This window comes from Drosophila santomea, chromosome 3L (assembly GCF_016746245.2).
Source record: "Drosophila santomea strain STO CAGO 1482 chromosome 3L, Prin_Dsan_1.1, whole genome shotgun sequence".
Lineage (NCBI taxonomy): Eukaryota > Metazoa > Arthropoda > Insecta > Diptera > Drosophilidae > Drosophila > Drosophila santomea.
The window spans coordinates 2,006,509-2,031,692 of record NC_053018.2 but is presented as its reverse complement, the minus strand read 5'-3'; the positions used below and the strand labels follow the sequence as shown (position 1 = coordinate 2,031,692).

Below are 25,184 nucleotides of genomic sequence, written 5' to 3'. Positions count from 1 at the left end.
CAGACAAACAAACACATACACAAGTCCACACTCACGTCCTTAACAATGGCCGTTTGCAAACACAAACAACAATAGCAACAACCCGAGTGCCACTAACAACAATGGAGCACAAAATTGCGGCTGTCATCAGTGAGGAAATTTGCATTTTGCACAAATTGCAATACGTAAGCTCTGCTTCTCTGCTCCTATCCTCCATTTTAGTTGCCTTCACTACTTTTCAGTTTGTTTTTTTTTATCTATATTTTTGCACTGGTACACAATTTATTGGGCCGCATATCAAATGATTTTGGGGTCTTTAATGGGTCTATGGGTATATGGATGGCAAGATAGCTGTGCCATAACATGGAATTATTTCGAACTCATTAGAGAGTGCAGCAGCAGGGGTGACAAGGAAATTGCATTTACCCACCCACCCACTCACATGCATATCAATTAAGCCCCCAAAAATTGGGCGGGTGGGCTTGCAATTGTGTGTGCGTGTGTATGTGGGCGAGTGACAATCGGGCTGCTAATGGACGAGGGGCGTGGCTCATTAATGTTGCAGGGCCCCCGATCCGAATGCAGTTAATCGAAAGATTTTCCAGTCAACTGGCCTCGCGGGACCTGACTGTTCGAAAATTAGAAATCACGGAAATAGTTTCCGCCTGTGCATTGAACTGAAGTGGGCGTGGCCGGGGCCATAATTCCATTGATTATGCCAGGTCCGCCGAATGGATTTTAATTCAATCATTCACAGCCGAACGATGTCAGACTCAGTAGAGGAACAGCTATTGCTACACAGGAAACAATTGATTGATATATGCGTTTGATTTTCATCAAACGATAAATGGCAAATCGCAATCTGAGTTATAAATACATAAAAATATATGATAATGTCATCTTGGTTATATTAAAGTCATCAATAAAATAAAATATAACAGTCAAGATAAAATACAGACTCGCTAATTAAAAATATTTTCCATCTGTGTAGATATGACGTTCATTACTCGCGTGTTAATCATACGCCACGTTGCACAGCTAAGAGCTAATTAAGGTTCGAACAACTCTAGCCCCTCGAGTGATTTAATAGATTTTCATTTTGACATTTTGTATGTATTCACGGAAAAGGGGTTTGAGTGGCTGAGGTCCACAAAGTGTTTGCTGAGTAATGAATGGGTAGGCATCCTTTTTCCTTTGATTTATTGGTTTCGCTTTCAGCAATTTTTTTATTTCGGTTGTGTAACCCACACAGCAGACGTGCTTTGCATAATTATCTTTCGAGAGTTTGGATAGAGTCCAGGCCTCTGTTGATTTTATTATTCCAGCGAATGGCTTAGAACATACGAATACATCGTTAAATTGTCGATAGTTAGACTTAAAGGACCCGAGTTATTTGAATATACTTCATAGAATGTGAAATTTAGCAACTTGTGCTCCAAGTCTATCCTGAATCCGTTTGCGATAGCTATAATAGGCACTAGGCAAACGGTAAGCATCAGCAGGAAGAAGTAGTTCATGAAGCAAGCTGTCTCAAGTGTGAGCACAGTGTCCTGATTTATCCGCATTTCCCACAGAGTCACGGTCATGCATTTTATATCACGATATGTACTTCCAGTCAGGATCTATGGACTTATAGCGTTTAAAAGATAATAAATCGGCTTAAAGAAGTTACATTACCATTAAATCAAGAAGATCTGGGGTTTGCTTACAGCGATTTGTACTAATGCTACTCCACGATTTTTGGAGCAGGGGTTGGGTGTGACACGTAGCTTTTAAGAACTTGTTTCTCTCCGATTTATAGTCGCAAAGAACCATAAGTAGAGTGCAAATGAGGAGAATTAGATTTCCAAAGTATCTTATATGCCAAAAATGCAATTTCAACAATACCAATCGGCTCTGATCCCAATCGAAACCAGCTTCAGAAACAGCTCGGTAGAACACGCTTGTTAAAAGTACGACTAAGGAACATATGTACACACTGAAGTAATGGGATATGTTTCGTTGGATTTGCTGTACGGTACCGTGTAGTTTCATTACGGTCCTAAACCTTTTCCACTGCTCTTCATTCGTAAGCTGATTTGGAGTGAATATCTGATTCATAACTACGTAGATGAATTGTAGCCAAATGTAGCTGTTAACGAGGAGGAGAAGCTGCAGATGCCAGCCAAATAGGCATGAAAACACAAACAAACGCTGGACGTCATTCTTTAAGGACTCAATTTGCCAGTAGATAACGAAGACCAGTTCAATGGATATCAGCCAGGAGCAGCAATATGCCCGTTTGACGGACACACAAAATATAGTTCCCAATATGGTGTGCAGTTTCCTGTGCACTTTTGCCATCTCATTCAAGGTTTCGAGCATAGAGCTCTCCAGATATTTGTAATAGAGGCAGGGCATCAGGTAGATATAGAGGCTACCTCGATCGATAACATACCCATCGAGAAACATTAGGTAACACGGAAGACACAGGAGGCTCCAGAAACAGACGAAGTATATGAACAGCTGATGCCCAAAGCCGAACTTCTGGGTGTCCTCATTGTATCGCAGGTTGAACAAGCACAGCAATTGGCACACTTTCTTCTGGTAATCGAAGTAGCTGACAATGTGGCACACGCAGAGCAGTTTGTGAAGCGGCGCTGACAGCGGCATGTTTCCAACTAATTGGACTAACGACAGCGCCGGCAACAGAACGAGTTGTCCTGTGCAGTCAAAGGACCAAAAATGCGACTGGCGGCCATAACAATTTGGTGAGTACTTAGCTCTAATGTGTGAATGTTACACCGGTATAAAATATAACAGTAGCTTAGTTTATTTAAAAAGCTTAATAGATCTGAATATGAAATGTTTACTTCGTGCGATACCAAATCGTAAAAAATAATTGGTTGTTCATCATGCTTTAATTCATTTAGATAACTTTCATCAGCTGCAACCACCACGGACATACCTGTAATTGGTTTAAGTGTACCGCTGCTTTGTACTTGGATCCCTGGACAAATGCTTTTAGCAGGAAAAAGCGTTCTGGAGCTGCGGATAATTGATGGCATTGGCACACACTAAAACCACTTCAATTAGCGGACTCTGTAGTCAGTCCCCGAAATCGATAAGTTGCACACGCTTAAATATTTAAAAATTCTACCGAACCGCTGTCAGACCCACTTCAGATTTGCGTCGCTCACGTAGCAAACTAATTTATTTGCAAACTGGGAATTCGCCGCAGAAGCCCACCCTCGCAAAGAGCGACAAAAAATAAAGCGCAGAGTGTGTAAACTCGGTCAAACCTGACTTTCAGTTCAGCACCGAATGGCGATTAATTTGTTCAGGTCTCAATCGCTGCTTACTCACTTCCCTCTTTCGACTTTCCACTGCCAGTTGCCACTTGCGAAGGAGATTTGCATGGCAGCATATCGGCCATGTTCATCGCAGCATAACCCAAAACTGTCAAACTCAAGCGGCTCCTTCCTTAGGCGACTTTTCTACGCTGCTAACCACACCACACTTAGCGAAATTTCAAGCACTGCTTCAGTACAATATTTTTGTTTTAGCGGAATGTCAACTGAATTTATTTGCATAATTTATTTATTTTCCATGTATAAAGCGATCCCTTTCCAGGACACCTTAAAGTCCAATTTCTTTAGGTGTACTTGCTTTCCTACTCAGCTTTCAACGCTCGCCGTTTACTTTGTCATTTCAATTTTGAATTCGTGTCGTAGCGTTCAGCGCTTTTATGTGGCATTTTTAAAATCCTGTACATGTCGGCCCAGGCACGGATGCCCAAGGACCCTGGTCCCAGGATCCAGGACTCAGGACCACGAACCAAGGACCAGTCTGGGCGCCATGCTGGAATTCAATAAAGAGCTTCGACTGGCCGATGTCGGGATACTAGGCAGAACTGATGAAAGAAAACAGGGACGGAAGGCAGGAAGAACGGCAGACAGTTAGCCGGGCATGTTTGTCAAACAATCATTAGAGACGTCAGTCGGCAGAAGAAAAGCTTCAGGAATGTAGGCGTTGGAAAACATCACAATCAACGTTAGCAGCTGCCGTCTGAGCCACATCACACCTAACCGGAGTAGATGGCAGATATCCGCCGACTACTTCATTATGTGCGAATTTACGACGGCAGTTAAATAAGACGTCTTTGCGGAAAATGAGCGGAATATTATTCCGGCTCTAACTTCACGGGGATGTGAAAAACTCTTGCCTAAAACATTTCTGCCCCCAGAATTTTTGTTTTTTATATTAGCTTTTTGGAGTTTTCCGAAAGTTCTAGCATGAAAAAAATAACTCACTAAAAATAAAATACAATAAATAAGCTATTAAAAGCATGGGTTTTAATAAAGCTTTTGCTTTTCTAAGCGTCTCCATAGCATAATTGGAGAAATGTCTGCCACAGTTTTTACTACCAATGTTGCTAAAATGTTTTCGCTTCAATCTGCTATCCTTAATCCACAGGATTTTCGAGTGCTCAGCTGTCCACACTCAACATTCCGACAAATGCAGCAATTTTCATTAGCTTAAAAACTTTGCCTTACCAACTACATTTTTAATAAGTTTGTTTGTTTTGTTTTTTTTTTATTTATCGCTGGTTGGGGTGTTCTCCGAAAATGCAGAAAGGGCATGTGGAACGAAGGCGAACGAAAGAGCGTCAAAAACATGCATAAATCATCAAAAGCATTTCTGACAACTAATGAAAATATGCAAAAATTTATAGCTGAACGAAATCGACAAAAAATTTTTTGGCTAAAGCGTGGAATCAAAAAGAAAAATCCCTATAAAAAGTTGGAGTAAAAAATAAAAGTAAGAAAGACTCTCCAACTAGCCGACGGCAAAAAGCATTTAAATTGAAAAAATGGCAGTCCAAAAATAAATTCATTTGCTTTATGCATGCCGCACGCAGCAAACAAAAAAAATTGGAGCCTGGCAAGTGGCAAGGACACAGACAGGATATGCGGTAGGAGTTTTATGTGGCAGTTTATTTTTGGCGACACTATCACAGGAACCGCTCCCAACACCCAGCCTCGAACCCTCTTGTATGCACTTTAAAAAGTTTGTGACCGAAATATAAAAGCTGATTTTAGCTTGACTAAATCATCCCAAACTAACTGTCGTTTGCAATTTAGGCCGTTAAGTAATGCTCTTCTTAACTATCGAGTTTTCAGAGGAAATGCACATTAATTATTTATTAATAACTAAATTTATTACATTATATTGAAAATGTTACACAAGTGCCTATGGTTTATGGAAAAATCCCATAAAATGATTAAGATAGTAAAACTATACTTATATTCCTTGTTATTTTTAGAGTGTACCCCTAGGTTCATTTTTTCGTGGGACGTCGGTTACAGGACGAAGGTCCGGAATGTGACACGATGCGGCGACGAGAGGACAACGATGCGGCCATGTATAAAATTTTTCACAATTGCAATTTGTAATAAAAACATGCACTTTTTCCCATTGTTATATGCGGCCACACAAGCTGTCCTGTACTGCGGCATGGAGATCCCCATCGCATTCATATATGTATGTGGGCTGGGGAAGTTACATGCGTGTAAAACCATTTGCCGGGCGATGAAAAAGCCAGGAAAAAACTTTGGCCAAGATGCCACCAACTGGTGGAGAATGAGCTCCGGTGCGCTGGCAATGGCCAGACAGAGATAGAGGTAAACATGGATTGGATGGAGTACGGGGACGGGAACGGGAACCGGGACAGGACGAGGTGACCTCTTATGGCTTTATGCCATTTTAAGTGCTCCACCCATTTTATAGCCATATCCATATCCACATCCGAGTGTCAACTGTTAAAGCGGTCCAGAGTGCAACTCCGCAAATAAACAGAGCATAAAATATGATTCTATTTATTTTTATCCAAGTAATTCTCGAGGGGAAAAAAGCTCTGAGAGGTATGTTAACAATGGAAAATAATTGATAGTGGCTGATGCTCTTTGTATTTATGAACAAAACCTCGTATAAATATATTTAAAAGTTTTTCGCAAAGGTAATGAATTTGAAAACCAGTTGCGCACTTAAAAGTATTAACTCTTTCATTTGGTATTAACAATTTGAACAAGTTTCTGGACCATTGCATTCTTAAAACCTATATCCTAATTAAGGTAGTTACTTAATTGAATGAATAACCATGAACTTCAATAAATGATATTAGATCGGCAGTAATCAAATAAACGATTATCTATTATTACACTCAATCCAATTCAATTCAAATGTAATGAACTTTTCTACTGTTACCGATATAGTTTTGTGATAGTTCAGTAACAAATTTTATTACCACACAAATGGAGAAACACGCAACTGCCAGGGGATTTTGTCTGTGCCACTTGATGTGTGTGTGGTATCAGACTGGAAGGATCGGACTATATTTAGGTTTCTATAACGTGGGTTACTCGGAGCAACTGAGGAAATTTGCATGCGACGAGCAACTATACGTGCAAATAATGGCTGTTGTTAATTTGCTGGCCAGTTGGCTTTATCTCTGCTGCAGTCATCGTTGGATCTACGACCAGTTTGTAATCCTACTGTATGTTCCGCTATATATTTACTTTCTAATACTGAGAAGACACCTCGCGAAGCTGTTGAATGAATGTGCTGGTCTACATAAGTCGATGCAAATGATAATGGGAGAGCGATTGTGTGCAAAGATTCCTCGAGAATGTATCTATACCCTATTGCTAATCATAATGAGTATTCTGCGACTTCTATGGCCGATAAGAATATATTCGGTTTACCAGAGTGCTTTTATATTCGGAGTCGCATTTATTTATCACTTCGAGCTGCTGTTCTTTGGAAACTATTTGATCTGGCTCAGCTGTATCTTCAGATCGCTTAATGCGTTCCTCTTGCAAGACATGAGAAGTGATAGATTGCATATGTTGAAGGGAGCGCTGAGACAGCAAACCAAAATTTGGCGCGTTCATCGAACTGTGTCACGATACTTTGCCCTGCATATCATGAGCTTTATGATTCAGCCGGGCTTAAAAATTTGCATAATATTACAGAGTTCAGATCAACAGATGAATGCTCAAATGATTTCCCTTATGTTGCATTTACTTCTATTGGCCTTATTTTTCATAATTGCTTCGAACCTACATAAACAGCATCGCAAGTTTCAGCAAAGTTATCTTGTCCTTAAAGATGATCCCAACTATTTTGTATTGAAGTCTTGGCGCCTGTTGCACCATAGAACTTTGCCAAAGGCATTTGGAGTGACACTTTTGCGAAAGCGGGAAAAAGTTCAGTACAAACAGGATGTTGTAACTATGATGGTGAGTATCCAATAACGTTATTATATATTTTTATACATATTTTATGAATATTTTTCAGTTCTCGAACAACTACCCCGTTGTGCAATTGACCAAACAACCACTCTGTTTAACATTTGTTGGCTTTAAAGCTATCAGGTTTGGCATTTCTCTTTCTATGCTGAGGAGTTGCTTGAAAACCCACATCCGTGAACTTTTGTTAATGCTTGTAATTCGTCCACTGTTCAACAAAAACGTAACTTGGCAGGACTATGAGTCCGATGACGATTTGAATGGAAATGTTACTCAAACAATTAGTCAAGTCTATCGCTTTTATTTCTATGATGAGTTCGAGTGAATAGTAAACAGCAAAATGAGCAACATTAACTTAATTATCAATTACCTAATGGTTGAGACGAGTCATTATGGTATGAATGACACTTTGTGGGAGCTTTTAGTTGTTTTTCAAGATGGCTCGACTTCGCTTCATCTTTATCATCGCCAAAGTTCTGCGGTTCCCTTTGCATTTTTTTGGTCTTCTACAGCTGAGGTTTAGTAAACCTCAACAAGTATATCAACACAGGCCAAACTTTTGCAGATTTTTACCTGCCGTTCTTATAACTCTGATATTGCTTTTGCATAAGCTATTAAGCTATGAAATGGAAAAAGAGAACAAGCTGGTTAACTTACTACAAATCGAAAAGAGACCTCTGAGGAGCCAAATAGAATTATGGAGCGAAAACTTAACCAGCATTTATATCTTCCTGACTCTAATCTGTTCTTTAATCAACAAGAATGAGCTATGGGACTTGATAAACGAGGCTCAGTTCACCTATAAACAGTTAAAATCTCATCTGGGAAAACATTTAGTTCTGAAATGTTCCTGGGTCGTTCTCATAAATGGCTTACTTTTGCTACTTTTACTAGCTGTTATGGTAGTTGACATTGTATTTCTTAACTGGCCAAAAACGTCTGGAGAACCCAATACCGTCACGTTTACCGAACTGTATCAGCTTTTCGATTACATAATGGGTATACCCAGATTATTTTTTGTACTTATTATGGCGCTGCGTATTCTCTATCATCTGATTAACGCTGGGTGGCTTCAAAACATAAAAATGCTACGATTGCAAAGAAGTCTTAAGTTGTATCAGTTTCAGCTTCGCAATATCTACTCAAATCAAAAAGGCGCCAATATCTTGGCTGGTCACTATTTTAAAATGTCCTACATGTGCTTCCTTTGTCTGATCGCCTTCCGAATAGCTGAATTTCTGCAGTTCCTTAACTTTGATTCTAATGAGCTTGTGCAGAAACAGAAGAGCCAGGAAGATCTGGAAGATGAAGCCTTTTGGGAGGGACAGGAAAACTCAGGGCAGACAAATCTCAAGGAGCCGCTGATGAAACCTATGCTGATATTATCATGGCATTTTGCATTGTGGATGTTGCTACTTGCTGCAGCTAACACTCAGCAGAAGGAATATTCCAACTTAATGGAAAAAAGCTGGAATTTTAAATCTGATGAACACGGTTGCGAAATGAAAGAATTTTTGAACGCATACTGCTGGACGGGGCATGCACTTAAGCAATTGGATATTCTCGATTTACTGGTTTGTACATAATATAAACATAGTTGCATGTACTTATAAATACTTGTATCCACAGTTTCTATCAGGAATCTCTATATGTGACCGTCAACCTGTTTCCATTTGTTTTATATCGAACAAGTTACAAAATAGTAACTCCGCGTATCTTGGTTTGAACACTATAGTCAGACACTTTAAGCTACTTTTAAATCTTGTAGTTACGGCAGGCATCGTCTACGTTGTGCAACAAGTGGAACTCAGACATCTACAGCAATACCTCGAACAGGTGTAATAATAAAGTTAACTTACGCAACTCATCATCATGGCAATTAAATAATAATCAAATTAGTATATAAATAATTTATGCCACAAAAGAACCCCAGATGCTTTGTGTCCACTTTCCACCTCTCCCTCAATTACTTAATGAATACAAAGCAGAAAGTCGGGTGGCCAACCTTTCTGCCATTTTAATGACCTGACCTCGGGCCTCTTTAAATATCACAGACATAAAAAGGCAACCCTCAAAACTTTTGCCATTATGAACATAAAATGAAAAGCAACAAATGGCAGCCATATTGTTGGTATTCCATTGGCCTTGGCCCATCCTATCTTAAGGATACGGCACCTTTTTGTTGGCGCCAAAAAGGTGTAATTTATGCGCCAAACTGTATTGAATTTATTCGAAGTCCAGATTTACTCCCGGGCACAACATATCGATACAGTGAAGAAAATCAAATTAAATTCAATAAATTAACATAAATCTGGAATAATTCCATAGCACTCCGTTGCCCACTTTACTTGGTATGCAAATTGCGAATGCACAGGCATGGGCTCCCATTTTCTTCCCTTTTTTGTATTTCGTGGCTCCCAGTTGTGGAGTCACTTCGATCGATTCCAATAAACTTTTTGCCACATGATGAGAGCTACTGGCAACATATGCGCTGCCGTTGCAGCCGCCGGCAGCCAGGCACTGAAATTCAATCAAGGCAAGAATTCGAAAAGCCAAAAAGGAAATGAGTCGATCGGATTAAGGCACGGTTTGGTTTCACTTCTCAGAAAATCATTTTTGCTTTTACAAAAAGTTTTAGTTTTTTTAAATACAAACTTTATAAAATAGGTGTAAACACATCAAACACATAACCGTGTACAAATTAGTAACAATAAAACTGATATACCTTTCAATAGAGGCAAGTATAACTAAGCCCAGAAGTATCTAAAAGTAACTTTTAAACCTTAAACTTCTAGATAACCAATTTTTGCAGACATCATGTGCAAAGTACCGCATCGCCATGAATGGCAAAGGTCGACCAGATTTAATCAAAATGTTTTGCTCAGCAAACCACTTAGGTCGGCGGATGTTCGAGCACTTAAAGAGTGCACCTTGAAATGGCGCTTGGCATCGCTGACCCGCTGCCATTTCGAATCGGCGCCGCCATTTCGTCGGCCATTTTCGTCGCGCAATGTGTGTAGGCGCCACGTCTATGTGTCTGCAATTTCTTTTGGCAGTTTTGAAAGTCTGCCAAAATGGACAATGCCAGAAAGGCGGAAAACTTCAGAGGGCCGAAGCGAAATGTGTACAATATTCGCTTAGCTGCAGTTTGGGAATTCGTATATTCCAATCTTGTAATTTAGTGACACGTGTGTGTTTGGCAACCGCGGAAAATATTGATTATGTGCGCGTTTGGGGCGGGACACGGTTGATTGTCTGCGGTGTCGGCTGTCGGCTGAGCGTTTCAGCCGCCTTGACTTCTGACATGCATAATTAATGCACATCGGGTGGGGACACAAAAGTCAAAGAGTCGCCCTGGGATGGATAGATGGATGAATGGATGGCTGGCTGGGCTGGCGAAGTGTGGCTAATGAAATTTTAATTAGTGCAAGACAAGCGATAAAAAGACCTAAGAACAAAATTACCATAAATGGCAGAGCCTGAGGAAAATCAATGATAAACAGGCCACACACATATGGGCAGAGTTCCGGGGCAATTACATGCATCAAAGATTCATATCTCCTAAATGCCGCACGGCGCCGTCGTCTTTCCCTTTTTCATAATGCCATCATAATGACTTTATCTCTCAAGCAGGCAATAAATCGTGGGCCCCCAAAGGAGAGCCCTAGATAAAATCCAAAGTAGGAGGAGGCCTCTGAGGTTGCCATAGTCGTATAATGAAATATTACGCATACGCAGAGTAGAGCACCCATCTAACCCACTTTCTTTGGCCCACTTTGCTCCGAGCACGCCGCCCATCATAAAAGTTAATTAATACGGCTTGGTTAGCTGCTAAATACAGTGCAAAATATTCCCTGACCCAGACCCGCTCACGTCATTTATCATCCTACCTAGCCAGTGGCACATGGGGCGGTTGCGTAATATGCGCTGACAGTCAGTTGACCACTGATTTAAAGCCTGCAGCACGCACCTCATCCTCCGTCCGCTGGCAAGCAGGGGTGTTTTGGTATCAGCCATCAGCTATCAGCGAATGGGAAATCATTGGAAATTGCACAAAACAAATTTGCATGTAAATTCCAATGGGCACATTGTCGACTCGACGAGATTAAAATGTGGAATGTGAATGGAGTCACAGATGTCCTACGCTGAAACTGGTTTTGAACTAAAATTATTTTCCTATTAAACAGAAAAGTTTACATTATGATCCGATTCAAATGCATTATATTTACTACTTTTTCATTTTATGCACCACACTTATTCCTTCGATTGCCCCCCGATATTCCCGTGATTACCCCTCATTCAGGTGACTAAAAAATATGCAAACGAAGTGAAGTATCTATGTAAATGTTTGTTGGTCTAGAGCCTGGCGCGGGTTTTACCTGCCATTTGGCATTGTGTGGAGTCCTTCCAGTTACCCAATTTGCATCTGCCCCTCACTTATTCGCCATACGTACAATATATATTTGAATCTCCGAGCTGGCAAGAAAATGTGTTTCGTTTTTAAACAAATCCAAATGAAATCTGCGCAAAACAACAAAGTTATTCTCTGAAAAAGTTTTCATCTGGCGCAAAAAAGGGACTTTTGGGCTAAAGAAAGAAAAACTTTGCTCTAGCTGTGCATTTTGTTTTCTGATAAATTTATCCAGATATTGAAATCTATTTGTAATATGCCTTTTTTGCCTTTTTTGCTTTGATATAGAGAGGAATGCCTGATGAAATTCACTGCTGTATACACTTTTGATTGAATTTTCAGTTTGCCATTTTGCCTTTTCCATTTCTGTGCCGTCAGCCGGAGGCAAATTAGAGATTGAGAGAGGGCGAAATAGGTTTTGTAAGCATTTTCCGAGCAACAATCTTCAATTACAGCCGGTAAATTGCTAGGGGCGAAGTTGCGGGAGGGGTGCGATGTCGAGATTTAATCACAATTAACGTCATTCGAGCAATCGGATAAAACCACAAAAGCCAATTAGTTGGCAACAAACTTGGTGATGTATCACAAAAGAGGGAAAATGAAAAGTATTTAATATCGCGATAATTGTATCATAATGGCAAACATGTGCATAAACAAAGATAAGGCTAAACTCATAAATAATGCTGAAATCATGCATGAAATCCCGCCGACAATGTGCAGCACAAAAAGTGCAGCTGTCAATTGAATTTATTATATAATTAAGTGCAATTTGTGTGCCGCTAATTGCGACTGTTTTTTGGGCTTCATTCGCTGCTAATTATTTAATGCCAAGTAAAAAGCAATGAAAATTCGTGGATCGTGCCCATATAAGTGTGCTATAAAATCGGTAATTCGCAGACATGATTTAAGGCTCATTAAAGTGGAAAACTCGCGCAAGTCAATTAAAAGTTAAGCCAACGTAGATTATTTCTGTGATTAGGCTTAATAGTTTCCAATTTTACACAGATCACATTGAGCTTTCAAACTGCAAGCAATACTGGCTTGCATTCTGATGGGCATTGACACCTTTTTATAATATTTAACCGCAGGCATACAATTATTTTTTATAAAACAATCCAACCATTTAACCATGTTTTCGGTAAATATGTGACACATGCGAATAACAAACAATGCTCTTGTTTGACCTCTCATACCATTTGAAGCATTTCTGTGATACTTTATGTATTCATATATACGACCGCAACAATAGTTTTAATCCATGCACAATCAGTTTGTTAAACAGATATTACATTCAATATTCCCATTGAGTGTAAAGCACTTTAAACACAATTCCCCATTTAGTTGCAACTCTTAGGTGCCGCAGATTTTTAATTAATCAATGACAAATTGTGCACGCAAATTGTGCGACCGCACTGTATGCTCAATGGCTGATTAATTAAACAACAATAAATGCAGACGGCCTGCGCCGGCCTCACAGATTTTTATATTAATTATCAAAATGTTTGCCATTAATGTTATGTGCAAATTTGTATCGCTCTTTTGCGCGTTGGCTATTTGCAGGCTCATTAAAAGTGAACCATGCCTGGCTGCACTTTCCACCACTCTCTGTTTTTCCTACTTATTAAATGTCATTTTCATTAAAAAGCAGCACGGGGCGAAATTAAATTGTTTACTTTGAAAGTTGCTTCTTGATTTTGAAAAAAAAAACGTACAGCGCTCGGGCTCTTTTTTATGACATTTATTAAGCTGTCCTGGAGACAGGCAGCCCAGCTTGTTATGAAATGCAAGTACGCAGTACAAAAAGCGTTGCACACTTCCTGAATTATGAGTAGAACTGACGCAAGGACTTGCAGGACGTGGAGGATCCCGAGGAGAACGGAAAGGAACTGCACAAGACGCTGCGAAAAGTCAGACTTTGAACATGCAGCGCTGATTCTGAATGCAGTGAGCTCCAGTTTTCCGCTTTGCCTTTGAAGCTTCTACACGTGAATTAAAACACTTTCAGCTGGATGTTTAATATTGGTGCATTACAAGTCTCAATAAATAACATATTAAAGAATAAAAACAAACGGATGGGCGCTGTTTAAACATATTATTATAATTAACATAGCTTTCGAATCCTTCTTAAAGTTTAAGCATTGTATCTACTACTTAATATTCTACATATCATAAATTTCCTAACTGAAACTCTTGTTATCCCCTACCGAACTTCTTGCTAATGCATTTTTCGCACTGTAATGCAACTGCACTTGTGCGGCATGCGGAAATGTTGCTGGTCTCCATCGCATTGTGGCAAATGTTTATTTCATGTTTCTGAAGTCCAAGCACGTTGTTTGTTGTGCGGGAGTCCGGAAAGTTCGGGGGATTCCCCGCCCGCAATGCCGCAACTCAGTCATTTCGCACAGACACTGGACTCGAGTGTCCCGCTTAATCTTATTTATTTATGACTGCCCTCACTCCACCACGGCTACCTGGCAACCCTGTTGTGCTCATGCTTACACAAGTACTTACAGCGCTTTCAGAGCTGCCGTGGCTCTGTTTACACATGAAATGCAACGCTCATCGAATGCTACTTTAAGGCTTTATTGCCCCTGAATCCCCCGGCCATCGAGCGTAATTGACGGCAGTCGATTGTTAAATGCACTTACCCTCTGTTTATCTAAGCAGCGAAGCGGATCAAGGTGTTAGACCCACGCCATTGAAGTGAAAAGTTCAAGGACTCCACTTTACTTTGTGCTGCAGTGTTTAATAAAAAAACAGCTTTAATGGCTGGCGAGCAAAAAGGGGCTCTTGAAATTCTATAATTTAAAGAATTGCTTAACCAATTTTAAAGAAACGTTTCAAAGAAATTATTTATCATTTCCCTAAATAAATAAATGTGTTGTCTTGTGTAAACTATGATGATTTGTGTTCAGTCAAAAGAATGCATTTTCAAGTTAAGGCCGACTTTAGTAATTTATCATAATGGTTCTTTGCACTGAGAAACTCGAATTCATTTTATCTATAGATTTTGGTGTCGCCATTTCCCCCACCCCCACTATCGTATAGATTTCCTGATAGCCAAAATAAATTGGCGTTACAGTTGAGTAAACTTTTGGCCAGCATTTGCCATGTGCACTCGAGAGTATTTGCATACGTATTGGTGGCGGGTTCACCGTTTTGAGAGGGTTAAAGTTTTTGGGGGGATCGGTCGGTCTGTCGACAGTTTTAAAACTTCCCAGGCAATCAAAGTGTTAACAGCTGGGCTATAAAACTTTGGCCAAAAGAAACTTTTGCACTGCATGGAAATGTTCGGGTATGGGTATGCAGCAGATATCCATGATAGCTATGTATGTCTGCGCGTGGCTATGTGTGATTAGGGGTCCGTGGTGCAGGCACATCGATGACCCACTTTAGACATCCATTGAGAGCTGCTCTAATGAGCTCGGCATCTGGCAAATTGCTGCATGGCATTAACACCTTAGAGGCCAATAGCGGCAGCTGTATCAATGTCATTACGACATCTGGGGGCTCATCGTCTTTCACCTGTTGAGTGGATGCAATGGCATAACTGTAGGTCTGGAGTCAAGGATGCAAATCGGGGTCACGGAACTCTATCAATGACAGCTTTAAGATTCTAGCAATTATAAGTATTGTGCTGACTTATGTTCTCTTTTTAGGTCTTTTAGGCAGTATGCTAACAAAAAAAAACAACTAGTCCATTAAATGGACTATCCATTTGTATATTGAGAATAGCCCATTTGTCTCTAGCTAAATCCCAATTGACTCCGGTGGTCATAGTATTCAATCTGTTTAAGTCTAAGCATTAATTTTGCGCAAACCAGGGCGAGGACACACCCACGCACAAGTAAAACAAAAAGCGACTTGTTAAGCTGATTCCTACGTGTTTAAGTTTTGTCTTTCGTTTGTGTTTACATGTGTTTGCCCAGAGATAGAGGGAAGCTGCCCCGGCTACAGGAACAATGACCCCGAAGAACATTTATTTGGTTAACCCAGCCAGGCCCACAAACCACCGCTCTTTTGAGACAGACCCAACCCAACGCAGATTTATTTGGCCCAGTCCGAAATGGGCGGCTGCCCGGGGCTAAATCATGTCTAGACAAAAGAGCACATATTTAGTGGCCAGAAAGGTGCCCGAAGGATTTCATAAGCTGCCGTATAATGACCGCCAATTAGCGTTGTTAACGCAATGCGTTGGCCAGCTTTAATTCAATTTAACGGACACCCATGTCAGGTTACGCAATTCACAAGTTACACACACAAAAAAGGGAAAATATTTATTTAGTCCAACCGACAGCTGTCCAAACTATCAGTCGCCAGGGGATTATTTCTATATATTTTTCCAGCAATTATCGCACAATTTGCATTCCCAATTGGGTTACACATTTCAAACAAAACCCGATAAAGATTTTATCGAATTCCAAGTCAACAGAAATAGTAAAATATGACTCGACAGAGATTTTTCTTATGGTCAATAAATCCGAATAAAAACTAATAAATATTCGAGCAAATCGAATAAATAAAAGCAATTTTAGTTGCAAATAATTTTGCCTTTTACAATATTCCAGGCCCATAAAGAATGTGCCACATTCAATCAAGAAATTGATATTCAGCATGAAAAACATGTGTTTTGGCCAGGAGACGAAACACTGGCCACTTGGCTAACACATTTACTCTTGAGTTAACTCAACTTTTCGACGAGGCAAGCGAGCGACGAAAGCTAAATGTAAACTTCATTAAAACTTGCACAAAGTGAAGACAAGGAAAATCAAGGAGGGAAAAGCGGCCAAGAGACACAAAATTATTAATGAAAGGCTGCTCGCAATTAAGCTCGTTACGACTCTTAACTGCTGCTCATTAAAAGCACTCGTAATTAGCAGACTTCGCTCATAAATAAACTCGGCACATAAATTAAATGCAACGTGGCCAAAAATCACACACTCAACTTGGTGAGTGGCTTAAATAAATATGCGGAAAATCGTTATTCGCTATTCGATATTAAAAAAGTTCATGGCGCACAAGGTCGTCCGTTTCACTTTGCTGATCTAGCAAGCAAATAAAGGAAATAGGAAAATGGCCTCCAAGAAATAGGAAAAACCACGCGATGGGCCATCAGCATGTGTGAGTACATTTATTAAACAAGTTTCAGGGTCAACGACAGCTGGAGTGCTCCGAAATCAGCATGGAAATGGGCGAAGGATGTTCCGTATGCTAATTTCCCATTGTTTTTGCGGGCGGAATGATAAAATCCAGGAAACAGCCAGCGGATGTACACATTTTGGGCTATTTATCAAGTTCAGGGTCACAAATCCTTCGACGGGTGGGGAAAACTTATAAAACACATACTAAATTACCGAGAATGCGTGCAGAGAAAAAAAAGGTTCTTGAACATGTTTTTATGAAACTTAGTTTGCTTTAGAACATCCACACCAAATTTCTAATATTTAAGATCCGCGATTACCATATCAACACAACCAAAATATGTTGCAATATATAATCAATTTGCTAACAAAAAGCAATTTAAATTAACAATAGTTGTCTTCAAGTGCGTACAATTTGCAAGCCACATTTTTCTTCATTGTCCGTGGCCAAGTGATAAATGCCAGGAAGCAGCTGAAGGAAACGCAAATTTCACCGGCCTTTATCTGGCTTAGCCTGGTTGAAATAAATTCCCAGAACACACTGACATCTGTTTGCCAATTTCACAGCATGTCCTTCTCCTACAACACTGTGTTAAGTGGCCCGGCCTAAAAGCATGCTAAACTTTTTGCGGAAATGACACTAGTTCCGTTGCGAAGCATGGGAAACGCGCTCAACCGGCCAAAGGCCGTGGAAAAGTCCGGTCAGGGCTATAATCATAGACCATAGACCGTTGCAATAAAAGTCGAGGCCATCTAAAACACGGACAATAACCAAAAGAGCTTGAAACACGGACAAACAGTGAACTTCCTACTTCCTTTGCAGCTGGCAAATCGATCCGGATTTGTGCCGTGTCATTTGGCTTCAATAACCGGCTGCATATTTAACAAACTTGCTGCACAAACGTGTGTAGCATAAATTCTTTTTTAATTAAAGCCATTCGAAACGGAGTCATGTGAAACAGTCAGCAAATAAATTACATTTAAATCGGCAAATACAAAGAGACACTGGCTCTTGCTGCAGGTGGCGTTTTATTTGATTCATTTAAATATATAATGCCTCCTTTTGTTTTCCGAGCTGCACAGTTTAGAAAGACAAATGTCAAATGCAGATGGCCGAAAGGATAAAATTGCGTTAGAGCAAAGACAATGCACACAAATGTCTTGTTAAATTTGTCTGTTTATGGTGTGGATAGTTATGCAATCAATAAATAAAGGCGACAAACGATTCGAAACGTTTACGAACAATGGGACTTCTGAGAGATTAGAACGCATGCTAAGATCTTTTGATAATAAATATGAATTTTGCTTATAGCATTACCGAGAGTGACGGTAGCTTTTTCTCAATTTTTCTCACCATTGTCTGGAAGCTCCTGTTGACACACTCTCACAGCATTGTTTTCTACACCCCTTGACACAAAATCGCACACCCTTGCTTTTTTTTTAGACTTTTCCAATTTGTTTTCGCTGCTGTTGTTTCCATTATGCTCGACATTTCTGCAATTCCGTTGACAAGAAAACAAAGAAAACGGATTTCATATTTTTGTTGCAATTAAATGCACATCAAAAGTATGTGAAAAGTGTCAAAATGAGTGCGTGTACAACATGGCGTATGACAGATACAGCTACGAGCTTCACACACAAATGTGGCTTTAACTTCATCTTGGCCCTAAAAAAACAGAAAGTCTACTTACTACATGTATATGCTGCCAAAACAGAATGCCCGAATCCCGACCGCGAGTGCGAATGCATGTATGTAGGTGTAATTAAAAAACTTTTATAATTTCGCACTGTGACACACAGATTAAACAACAGACAGACACACACTTTACACCTGAGCTGAGCGTTTTATGCAAATTATAATTGGTGAAAAGTTACGACCACGTTTTAAATTATGTTTGCCTAACGTCGCGACAATAATCAACGGAAATGACATCAGCTCAACCAACTGTTAGAGATGACAGCTAATTCCAAAAGGGATTCGAACATACTATAAAACATGGTTAACGGAAATGCCAAGATATAATATTAAATTTTAATTATGAAAGCACGGAAAAAAGAAATAGGAAAATATCAATCTCAATTTTCTAACACTTCTCCGACAAAGTAGAACTTCACCTTAAATGCCCTCGCAAAGTAAAGTCAACGTGGAGTTATCCGAGCTGCAAGTCCATTCCATCTAGGTGCGATCTTATTCCGTTGAAATGACACCAGCAGCGTCTTAATCCTTTTGCCAGGACATGGCAACCGAGTCCCGAGGACATTGCCCGGCCACGCGTTTTAATTAAATTCTTTTGTCGCATACAGGCGGCGGCGGGCATGCAAAAATCCAACACTCGACCGGGGCAAAGGGAACGGGAAATGGGAAACGAGAAAAGCGAAAGAAGAGCTGCACAGTCAGTGGCAGCTGGCTGGGAAAGCGGAAAATTAATAAAAATGCAGAGGAAGCTCGCTCCGGCAAATGCCAAAATGGGTAGCCAATCATATGTGGGCGTGGCATCAGAATGTAATAAATGCGCCGCTGAGCATTGTTAGATGAATCCTGTGACCCCTGTGGCATTGATTGCAATCCATTCAAGCCCAGACAATCTCCTACTGAATCCTAATCCTCAGCCCTCCGCTCGGCTGCTGTTCAATTTGCCGTATTCTAATTGAGGGCGTCTGCAAATACAAACACTAGACCACAAGTCACACACATGGCTATTGACGTTCGAGGCCGCAGCATTTGATGATGTGGCGACAATATTTGATTGCTTAATATTGAATTAATTTACCATATTTTGCGGCCATGCGGCGACATGTGCGTGTTGGTTGAGGCCATCCCCAAACCAACACCGCACAAACACTCTGCCAAATGCAGTCATTCAAAATGCAATTACAATGCGACGGGGACTGGGGACAGGGTAGAAGATTTCCCTTTTATGTAACACACATATCCCTGCCACTCACCTCACTTTCCTTTCGTTCCACTTGATGGCTTTCTTATGGCAAGGGCAGGCAAATTTTATGGGTAATAACAAGTGAGTCTCGAAACGCATTGACCTGTCCCAAAAGATGAGGAAGTGGGGCGGAAAGAGTCAAAAAATAAGCTAAAAGTTCGAAGAGCAGAGGAGCAAGTTTTCAATACCCTAAAATCAGGGGCTATTTTAAATCCAGGAATTGATTTGAGCGAACAACAAAGTATGTAATATTTCATTAAAAACGGTTTTTCTTATTTTCAATGTACAATGGCATAATTTATGCATATATGGATTTTTAAATTACATTTAAACAAGAATGGATAAAGCGAAAGAGTCTTAGGACCATGCTGACATTTATTTTATTATATTTTATTTATTTATATTATTTTCAATCCACTTAAGTTCATTGGGTAAGTGAAATGTCCTCAAATCACCGAAAATAGGTGCCCTGGAAGAACGTTATACGAATTTTTCCTTCAACAACATTCAGTTTAAGAAGTGAAGCGTGCAACAAATTCCCGTGGACAATGGACATCTTTCGCATTAGACACACAGAGCCAAATTGAAGTCAGTAAAATGGCATTAAAGAAGGGAGAAAGCGGGCTGAGTTAAAATCAGGAGTCCCTACTTTCTCCAGGGGAACAACAATAATAACTTCGGACTGTGTACATATCTCTTTCTCGGAAAACTCCCGAGTCCGGACCCAAATTGTTTGACTATGAGTCCGATGTGAAGCGCTCGGTAAATATTTTAGGCAAGTGACTGGACAGAACGTGTGCCGTGTTGAAGATGCAGCTTTTTGTGTTGGCTGTGCTGACTGGGAAAATAGCAGCACATAACTGCAAATGAAATTTCGTAGATTTCGCTTGAAAGTAAATGAAGAAAAATGTGCAAAAGCGAATTGCCGGGCGAGAAGTGTATGGAGAAAATTCCGAAACACTTTGGCTGGTAAGTAGAAAATATTTTCATTGTTGCTGACACCTCGGCGAACGCGAAGGATGCAAGATGGAGCAGCACCAAGACGGAGCAACTTTTTAATTAAGAAATCTTGCGGAAATTGCTTAAATATTTCAACTGCACTTGCAACTGTTTGTGGCCTAATTGAGACGAGATGGAAGATGCAAACATCTCAAATGTCGGCCAACCCATTCGAGAACTTTTATTTATGGCAATGAAGTCCAATTACACAATAATATGCCATCGTTTCAACTCAATTTGGCAGCCATTGAATGGGAAGAAAACTGTTGCCACTACGTATTTATGGGTATTTTATTGCGTTTTATGAGCCATACAGGCAAAATCTACTAAGCAGATCGCTTCAGCGAGTAGATTGCAAATTATTGGGCCAAGGCCTAAGCGAACTGCGAGCTTAGATTAATAAGCTGGAATATTCAAAATATTCTCGTTTTCTTGGGTGTATTCTCCTCAATTGCTCCGTGTAAATATCATAAAGTGTCGCTGCGGGAATCGACGCCCCAAACACATTTGCATAGAGTTATGTTCACACGAACACGTCTTTCCTCAGAGAGCCACATTTGTGTTCAACATAATAGTTTTAGTTCCTGTCTATAAACAGGATAGAAGTGTTCTGAGCGTTTTTTTATGAAACTAAGCCATTTAAAAAGTAATCGCTTTAAGGCTTTTAATATCATCGGTCTAATATTTTAAACCAAATCTTTATAACTAGAATTTTGGACACATGCGTACTTAAGCATATTTATCTGTGCGCCAGTGGGAAAGTTTCATTCTTGATGGTTGGCACTAGTTTCCTGCGGCGCACTCAAGTCGTAAAGCGTCTTGAACAGTATTTATGTTGGTTATTAAATGGATTCAGCGCCAGAACGATTTCAATTGGATTTGTGCGCTCCGAATAAGTGAGTTTTATGCCATCGAACAAGTAGCCGCATAAATGGTAATGGTCTGGCTGATGGCCATTCTAGAACCGAACACCTTTTAAATGGTTATGAGCGCTTTTAGTTAAATTGTCCGCAGTTGCTGTAGGCCTAAAACACTAAAAACTTTTCCTCACTACAATAACTTTATATGCTCCGCAACACTTTGGCTAGCATTGAAGTTAGAACTTTTGAAAGCTTTCGCAATCCTGGGAAAAGGACAAGCCGGAAGACCTTCAACTTATTAAATTTGTCGTCGTTGGGAGAAAGGAGCTCGCAAATGTGGTCGCTCATAATTGAATTATTGTGGTTGATCCGGGGTTTTATCATCGGTTCTGGGTTCCTAAAAGGTTTCCCAAGACGTTCCAAGCCACCAAACTACTTATGATTATTGGGGTTGGAGTTCTTGATTACAGGAATTTAATAGTAGGAAAGTCTTAGTTTCTCTTTTTGTGGGGTTAACTGCGGCGAAGACGCGGATAAAATCGCTGATGTATAAAAACAAATGTTGTATACCATACAAATTTGCCGTGAGTTTTTTAACAAGCCCCTCCATAACATTTTTACCGTTTCCAATTTATATTTGTTAACCTCTTTTTACACAGGATCCATTTGCCTTCCGCTTTCGAGCGTGGAATACACATTTTCCTGTTAATTTCTCATTTAAGCAATGTCAGCACATGCACAACAAACATTTTAATTGGCCCATAAAAAAATGGGTAAAAGTGGTGTTTTCCCCGCATCGAAAATTAACAAATTTCGGTTCCTATCAATCTCAATACAATTGCGATTAATTTGGCAAGCATTAAGGCCAACGTCGACTGGCTTGATTGATGTCGAATTACGCAGTCGACGGAAATATATTAATAACTTAAGCCGTCTGTCATTTACCTTGCGGAAATCACCGACACCGTCTCTGACTTCGGGGTATCTCTTCCGGCATTTCCTCGGCATTTTCCCGGCATTTTCCCGGCATTTCCCGCCCATCTCCAATGATGCGCAATAATTAAGAACGCTTTTGCACCACTGCTCATTTATATTTACACATTGTATTGGCACTTTTGACCCAACGTTTCTCGGACTTGGACTCGGACTCGCAAAGTTTCCTTTTGTTTGCAGCGCTAATTAAGGCAGCCCCCAAAGGGTCCGAGCTTTTGCTCTTTTGTTTGGTTTTAGCCATCTCACAGAAATTTTCTCAACTGATTAGCCCCGGCTTGCATTGTCAATGAGCGGGGGGAGCTTGGGAGGGGCGCTTTTTCCAAACAAACAAAAGGAAACTAACTCGACTAACCCCTCACACTTCACTATTTACTTGACTGCCCTTCGCTCTGATGCTTGGCCATTTAATTAAGCGTAACCCGCAGTCAAAGTTGCAGTTAAAGTTGCCTTTTCAGCTCACTGCGGAATGCTCAAACCCATTCGATCGCCGGCGGACATACTTTGCAATGAGTTTCTTACCGCAGATGACCAGCAATTGTCCATCCGGGAATGGGGCAGTAAATAACGTCCCGTAGCACTTTATCCGATTTATTTTTTCAGTTTATCTTGTATTTTTGTATAATTATGTGAGTTTAAGTAGTTCCACATAAAATCAATGGCATACTCAAATTAAACGACCAGGAAAGGCACACTCAAAGCACTTAAACCTGCATTTTATTGATTATTTTGATCGATGTGTTGTGCAATGGATAAAGCACTCACACAGCATCCTCGTTTTTATGTGCCCCATGTTTTACAACTTACAACATAATACGGGCACTGTGAGCAAATGATCCTGCAACGTGCTTAAAAGTGCTGCCTTGGATTTCGAGCGGGATGAGCTGCACTTTAAATGCACAACATGGCGGCACAGCTGGACTGAAGCTACAAAAACACCAAACAGAGGCAAATTCCGGACCACAGGAGCAGCGGCAACGCGATTGAAGCGGATACTGCAACAACAGCGCAGTCAAAATAAACAAAACAGGTGCGCATTTTTCAGGTGGAGCGGCGAGGTGATGGGAGGGTTTGGCAACAGGAAGGATGAGGGGCATTCAGGAGCAGCGGAAGGCGCATGAGATGGGTTATTGCTGTTGTCGGCCTACATCGTTGGACAGAGTCTATACGAAAAAAAAAAAATAAATAAAAGACTGGCAGCAGCGCAAAAGCAGACCAGGTAGACCAAGCTCAGTCGGTGGCTAACGAGACGCAGTAATTCTGAATGTACATATTCCCAAACAGTCGAGGGCACACAAAAAGTCCAAGTACAATACTCTAAAACTCAATTCTTGGGCATTTTCTAATGTTCAAATCTATGTACTTTCAATCTAGTCCAAACCCAGAAACCCTGCCAACTTTTATCATTTCGACAATAATCAGGCAAAAACAGACTAATTCCAGCTGTCTGCTTCACTCGTCTCCGAAATTCTAAATTCATAAAAATAGAAAAAAAAGAGCCATTCAAAGGGACACCAACAAATAGGTAGCACTACCATTTTGCACCTATAATGGACAACTTTTTTCCCACTATGCCACCAAATATTTATCCGCAGTGGAGTGACGCAGGCCATTCAAGCAGTGGCAATGGAAGCCTCATCGAGCCGAAAGTAGACCTGTGCTACCTGTTGAGGTCATATCAGTTTCCATTGCCGCCCATTCACTCCGAAAGAGAATTTCCGTGGAGACTCGACAGATCTCCGCTGTCGGACGACGAGAAACGCGAGCTTACGGACGTTGTTTATACCAATACCATTATAGAGTATCAAGAGAACGAATGACTGATCCTGATGCTGATGAAAAGACTGGCTCGCAATGCCTTAACCAGGGCTCAGTGAACGTCAGGATTTAGCTGAAAATATTGTTTTAATAGAGTTCCCACACCTTTCTTCAATCCAAAACTCTTTCTATGAATTAGGCACCTAAGGATTCTAATTTTGTGGACTCTGCTGTGAGAACAGGCGTGTGCTCAGACTGAGTGTTGGTGTATGTGTGCTTATGCTACTTTGTTAGTACATTTTTCATAATTTACATGTTGTTTGTTTGTTTGTCTGTTGACTTTTTTATGTACAACCAGAGACTTGACTAAAAGCTGCAGCTTTTCCTTCTCTTGTCCCTCCTCCTTTCTGCACATGTGTGTGTGTGTCGTTTGAAACTGGTTCAATGCTTCGACAGACACCCCACACATTACACAAACCCAGTTATTCACTGTGTACAATGTACATATACCATTTTCAAGCGGCATTTTTTTTCGCGTACGTTATTTAAATTTTACTTGGCGCGGCCGCTGTGCTCCATAAAAAAATAAGCCTATTTATTTAATTGAAATACCAAACAACAACAGGAACCACAAAGAGCGCGCAGCTTCCACTTTTTTCACACGCTGTGCTATAATTTTCCCACCAGCGGAAAACTCACTGCCACAGAAACACACCCATTGATGAGCGTCAATATTTGCTAGGGGCGCTCAACGAAATTCGCTGTAAAACGCAAACAATTAAGCATTTTGTGCAAATAATTACGAGGAAATTTTATAGCCC

The 25,184-nt window shown here is 40.4% G+C and overlaps 4 protein-coding genes across 4 annotated transcripts; 3 read left to right on the top strand and 1 right to left on the bottom strand.

Annotated features, from left to right (window-relative positions):
• Positions 1 to 1,245: 1,245 nt before the first annotated feature.
• On the bottom strand, positions 1,246 to 2,742 carry LOC120448903. The gene is made up of 2 exons (XM_039631126.1): positions 1,657 to 2,742; positions 1,246 to 1,601 (listed from the first exon to the last, which is right to left on the bottom strand). The coding sequence occupies exons 1-2, from the start codon at positions 2,629 to 2,631 to the stop codon at positions 1,296 to 1,298; spliced, it is 1,281 nt and encodes a 426-aa protein (XP_039487060.1). The 5' UTR covers positions 2,632 to 2,742; the 3' UTR covers positions 1,246 to 1,295.
• Positions 2,743 to 6,272: 3,530 nt separating this feature from the next.
• LOC120448904 lies at positions 6,273 to 7,593 on the top strand. The gene is made up of 2 exons (XM_039631127.1): positions 6,273 to 7,259; positions 7,318 to 7,593. Exons 1-2 carry the CDS (start codon positions 6,273 to 6,275, stop codon positions 7,591 to 7,593), a joined length of 1,263 nt encoding a protein of 420 aa, XP_039487061.1.
• Positions 7,594 to 7,705: 112 nt separating this feature from the next.
• Positions 7,706 to 9,110, top strand: LOC120448902. The gene is made up of 2 exons (XM_039631125.1): positions 7,706 to 8,842; positions 8,898 to 9,110. Exons 1-2 carry the CDS (start codon positions 7,706 to 7,708, stop codon positions 9,108 to 9,110), a joined length of 1,350 nt encoding a protein of 449 aa, XP_039487059.1.
• A 14,889-nt stretch (positions 9,111 to 23,999) lies between these two features.
• On the top strand, positions 24,000 to 24,545 carry LOC120448683. Its single transcript, XM_039630821.2, has one exon. It carries the CDS (start codon positions 24,156 to 24,158, stop codon positions 24,423 to 24,425), a length of 270 nt encoding a protein of 89 aa, XP_039486755.1. The 5' UTR covers positions 24,000 to 24,155; the 3' UTR covers positions 24,426 to 24,545.
• The last annotated feature ends 639 nt before the right edge of the window (positions 24,546 to 25,184 follow it).

Bases quoted from the DNA above. Each gene is read 5' to 3' on its own strand.
- LOC120448903 (XM_039631126.1), bottom strand. From the start codon at position 2,631: ATGCCGCTGTCAGCGCCGCTTCACAAACTGCTCTGCGTGTGCCACATT. The intron at 1,602-1,656 runs GTAATGTAACTT...ATAAGTCCATAG, and splicing joins CAGATCTTCTTGATTTAATG to ATCCTGACTGGAAGTACATA.
- LOC120448902 (XM_039631125.1), top strand. From the start codon at position 7,706: ATGGCTCGACTTCGCTTCATCTTTATCATCGCCAAAGTTCTGCGGTTC. The intron at 8,843-8,897 runs GTTTGTACATAA...TTGTATCCACAG, and splicing joins TGGATATTCTCGATTTACTG to TTTCTATCAGGAATCTCTAT.
- LOC120448904 (XM_039631127.1), top strand. From the start codon at position 6,273: ATGGAGAAACACGCAACTGCCAGGGGATTTTGTCTGTGCCACTTGATG. The intron at 7,260-7,317 runs GTGAGTATCCAA...AATATTTTTCAG, and splicing joins AGGATGTTGTAACTATGATG to TTCTCGAACAACTACCCCGT.
- LOC120448683 (XM_039630821.2), top strand. From the start codon at position 24,156: ATGGACAACTTTTTTCCCACTATGCCACCAAATATTTATCCGCAGTGG.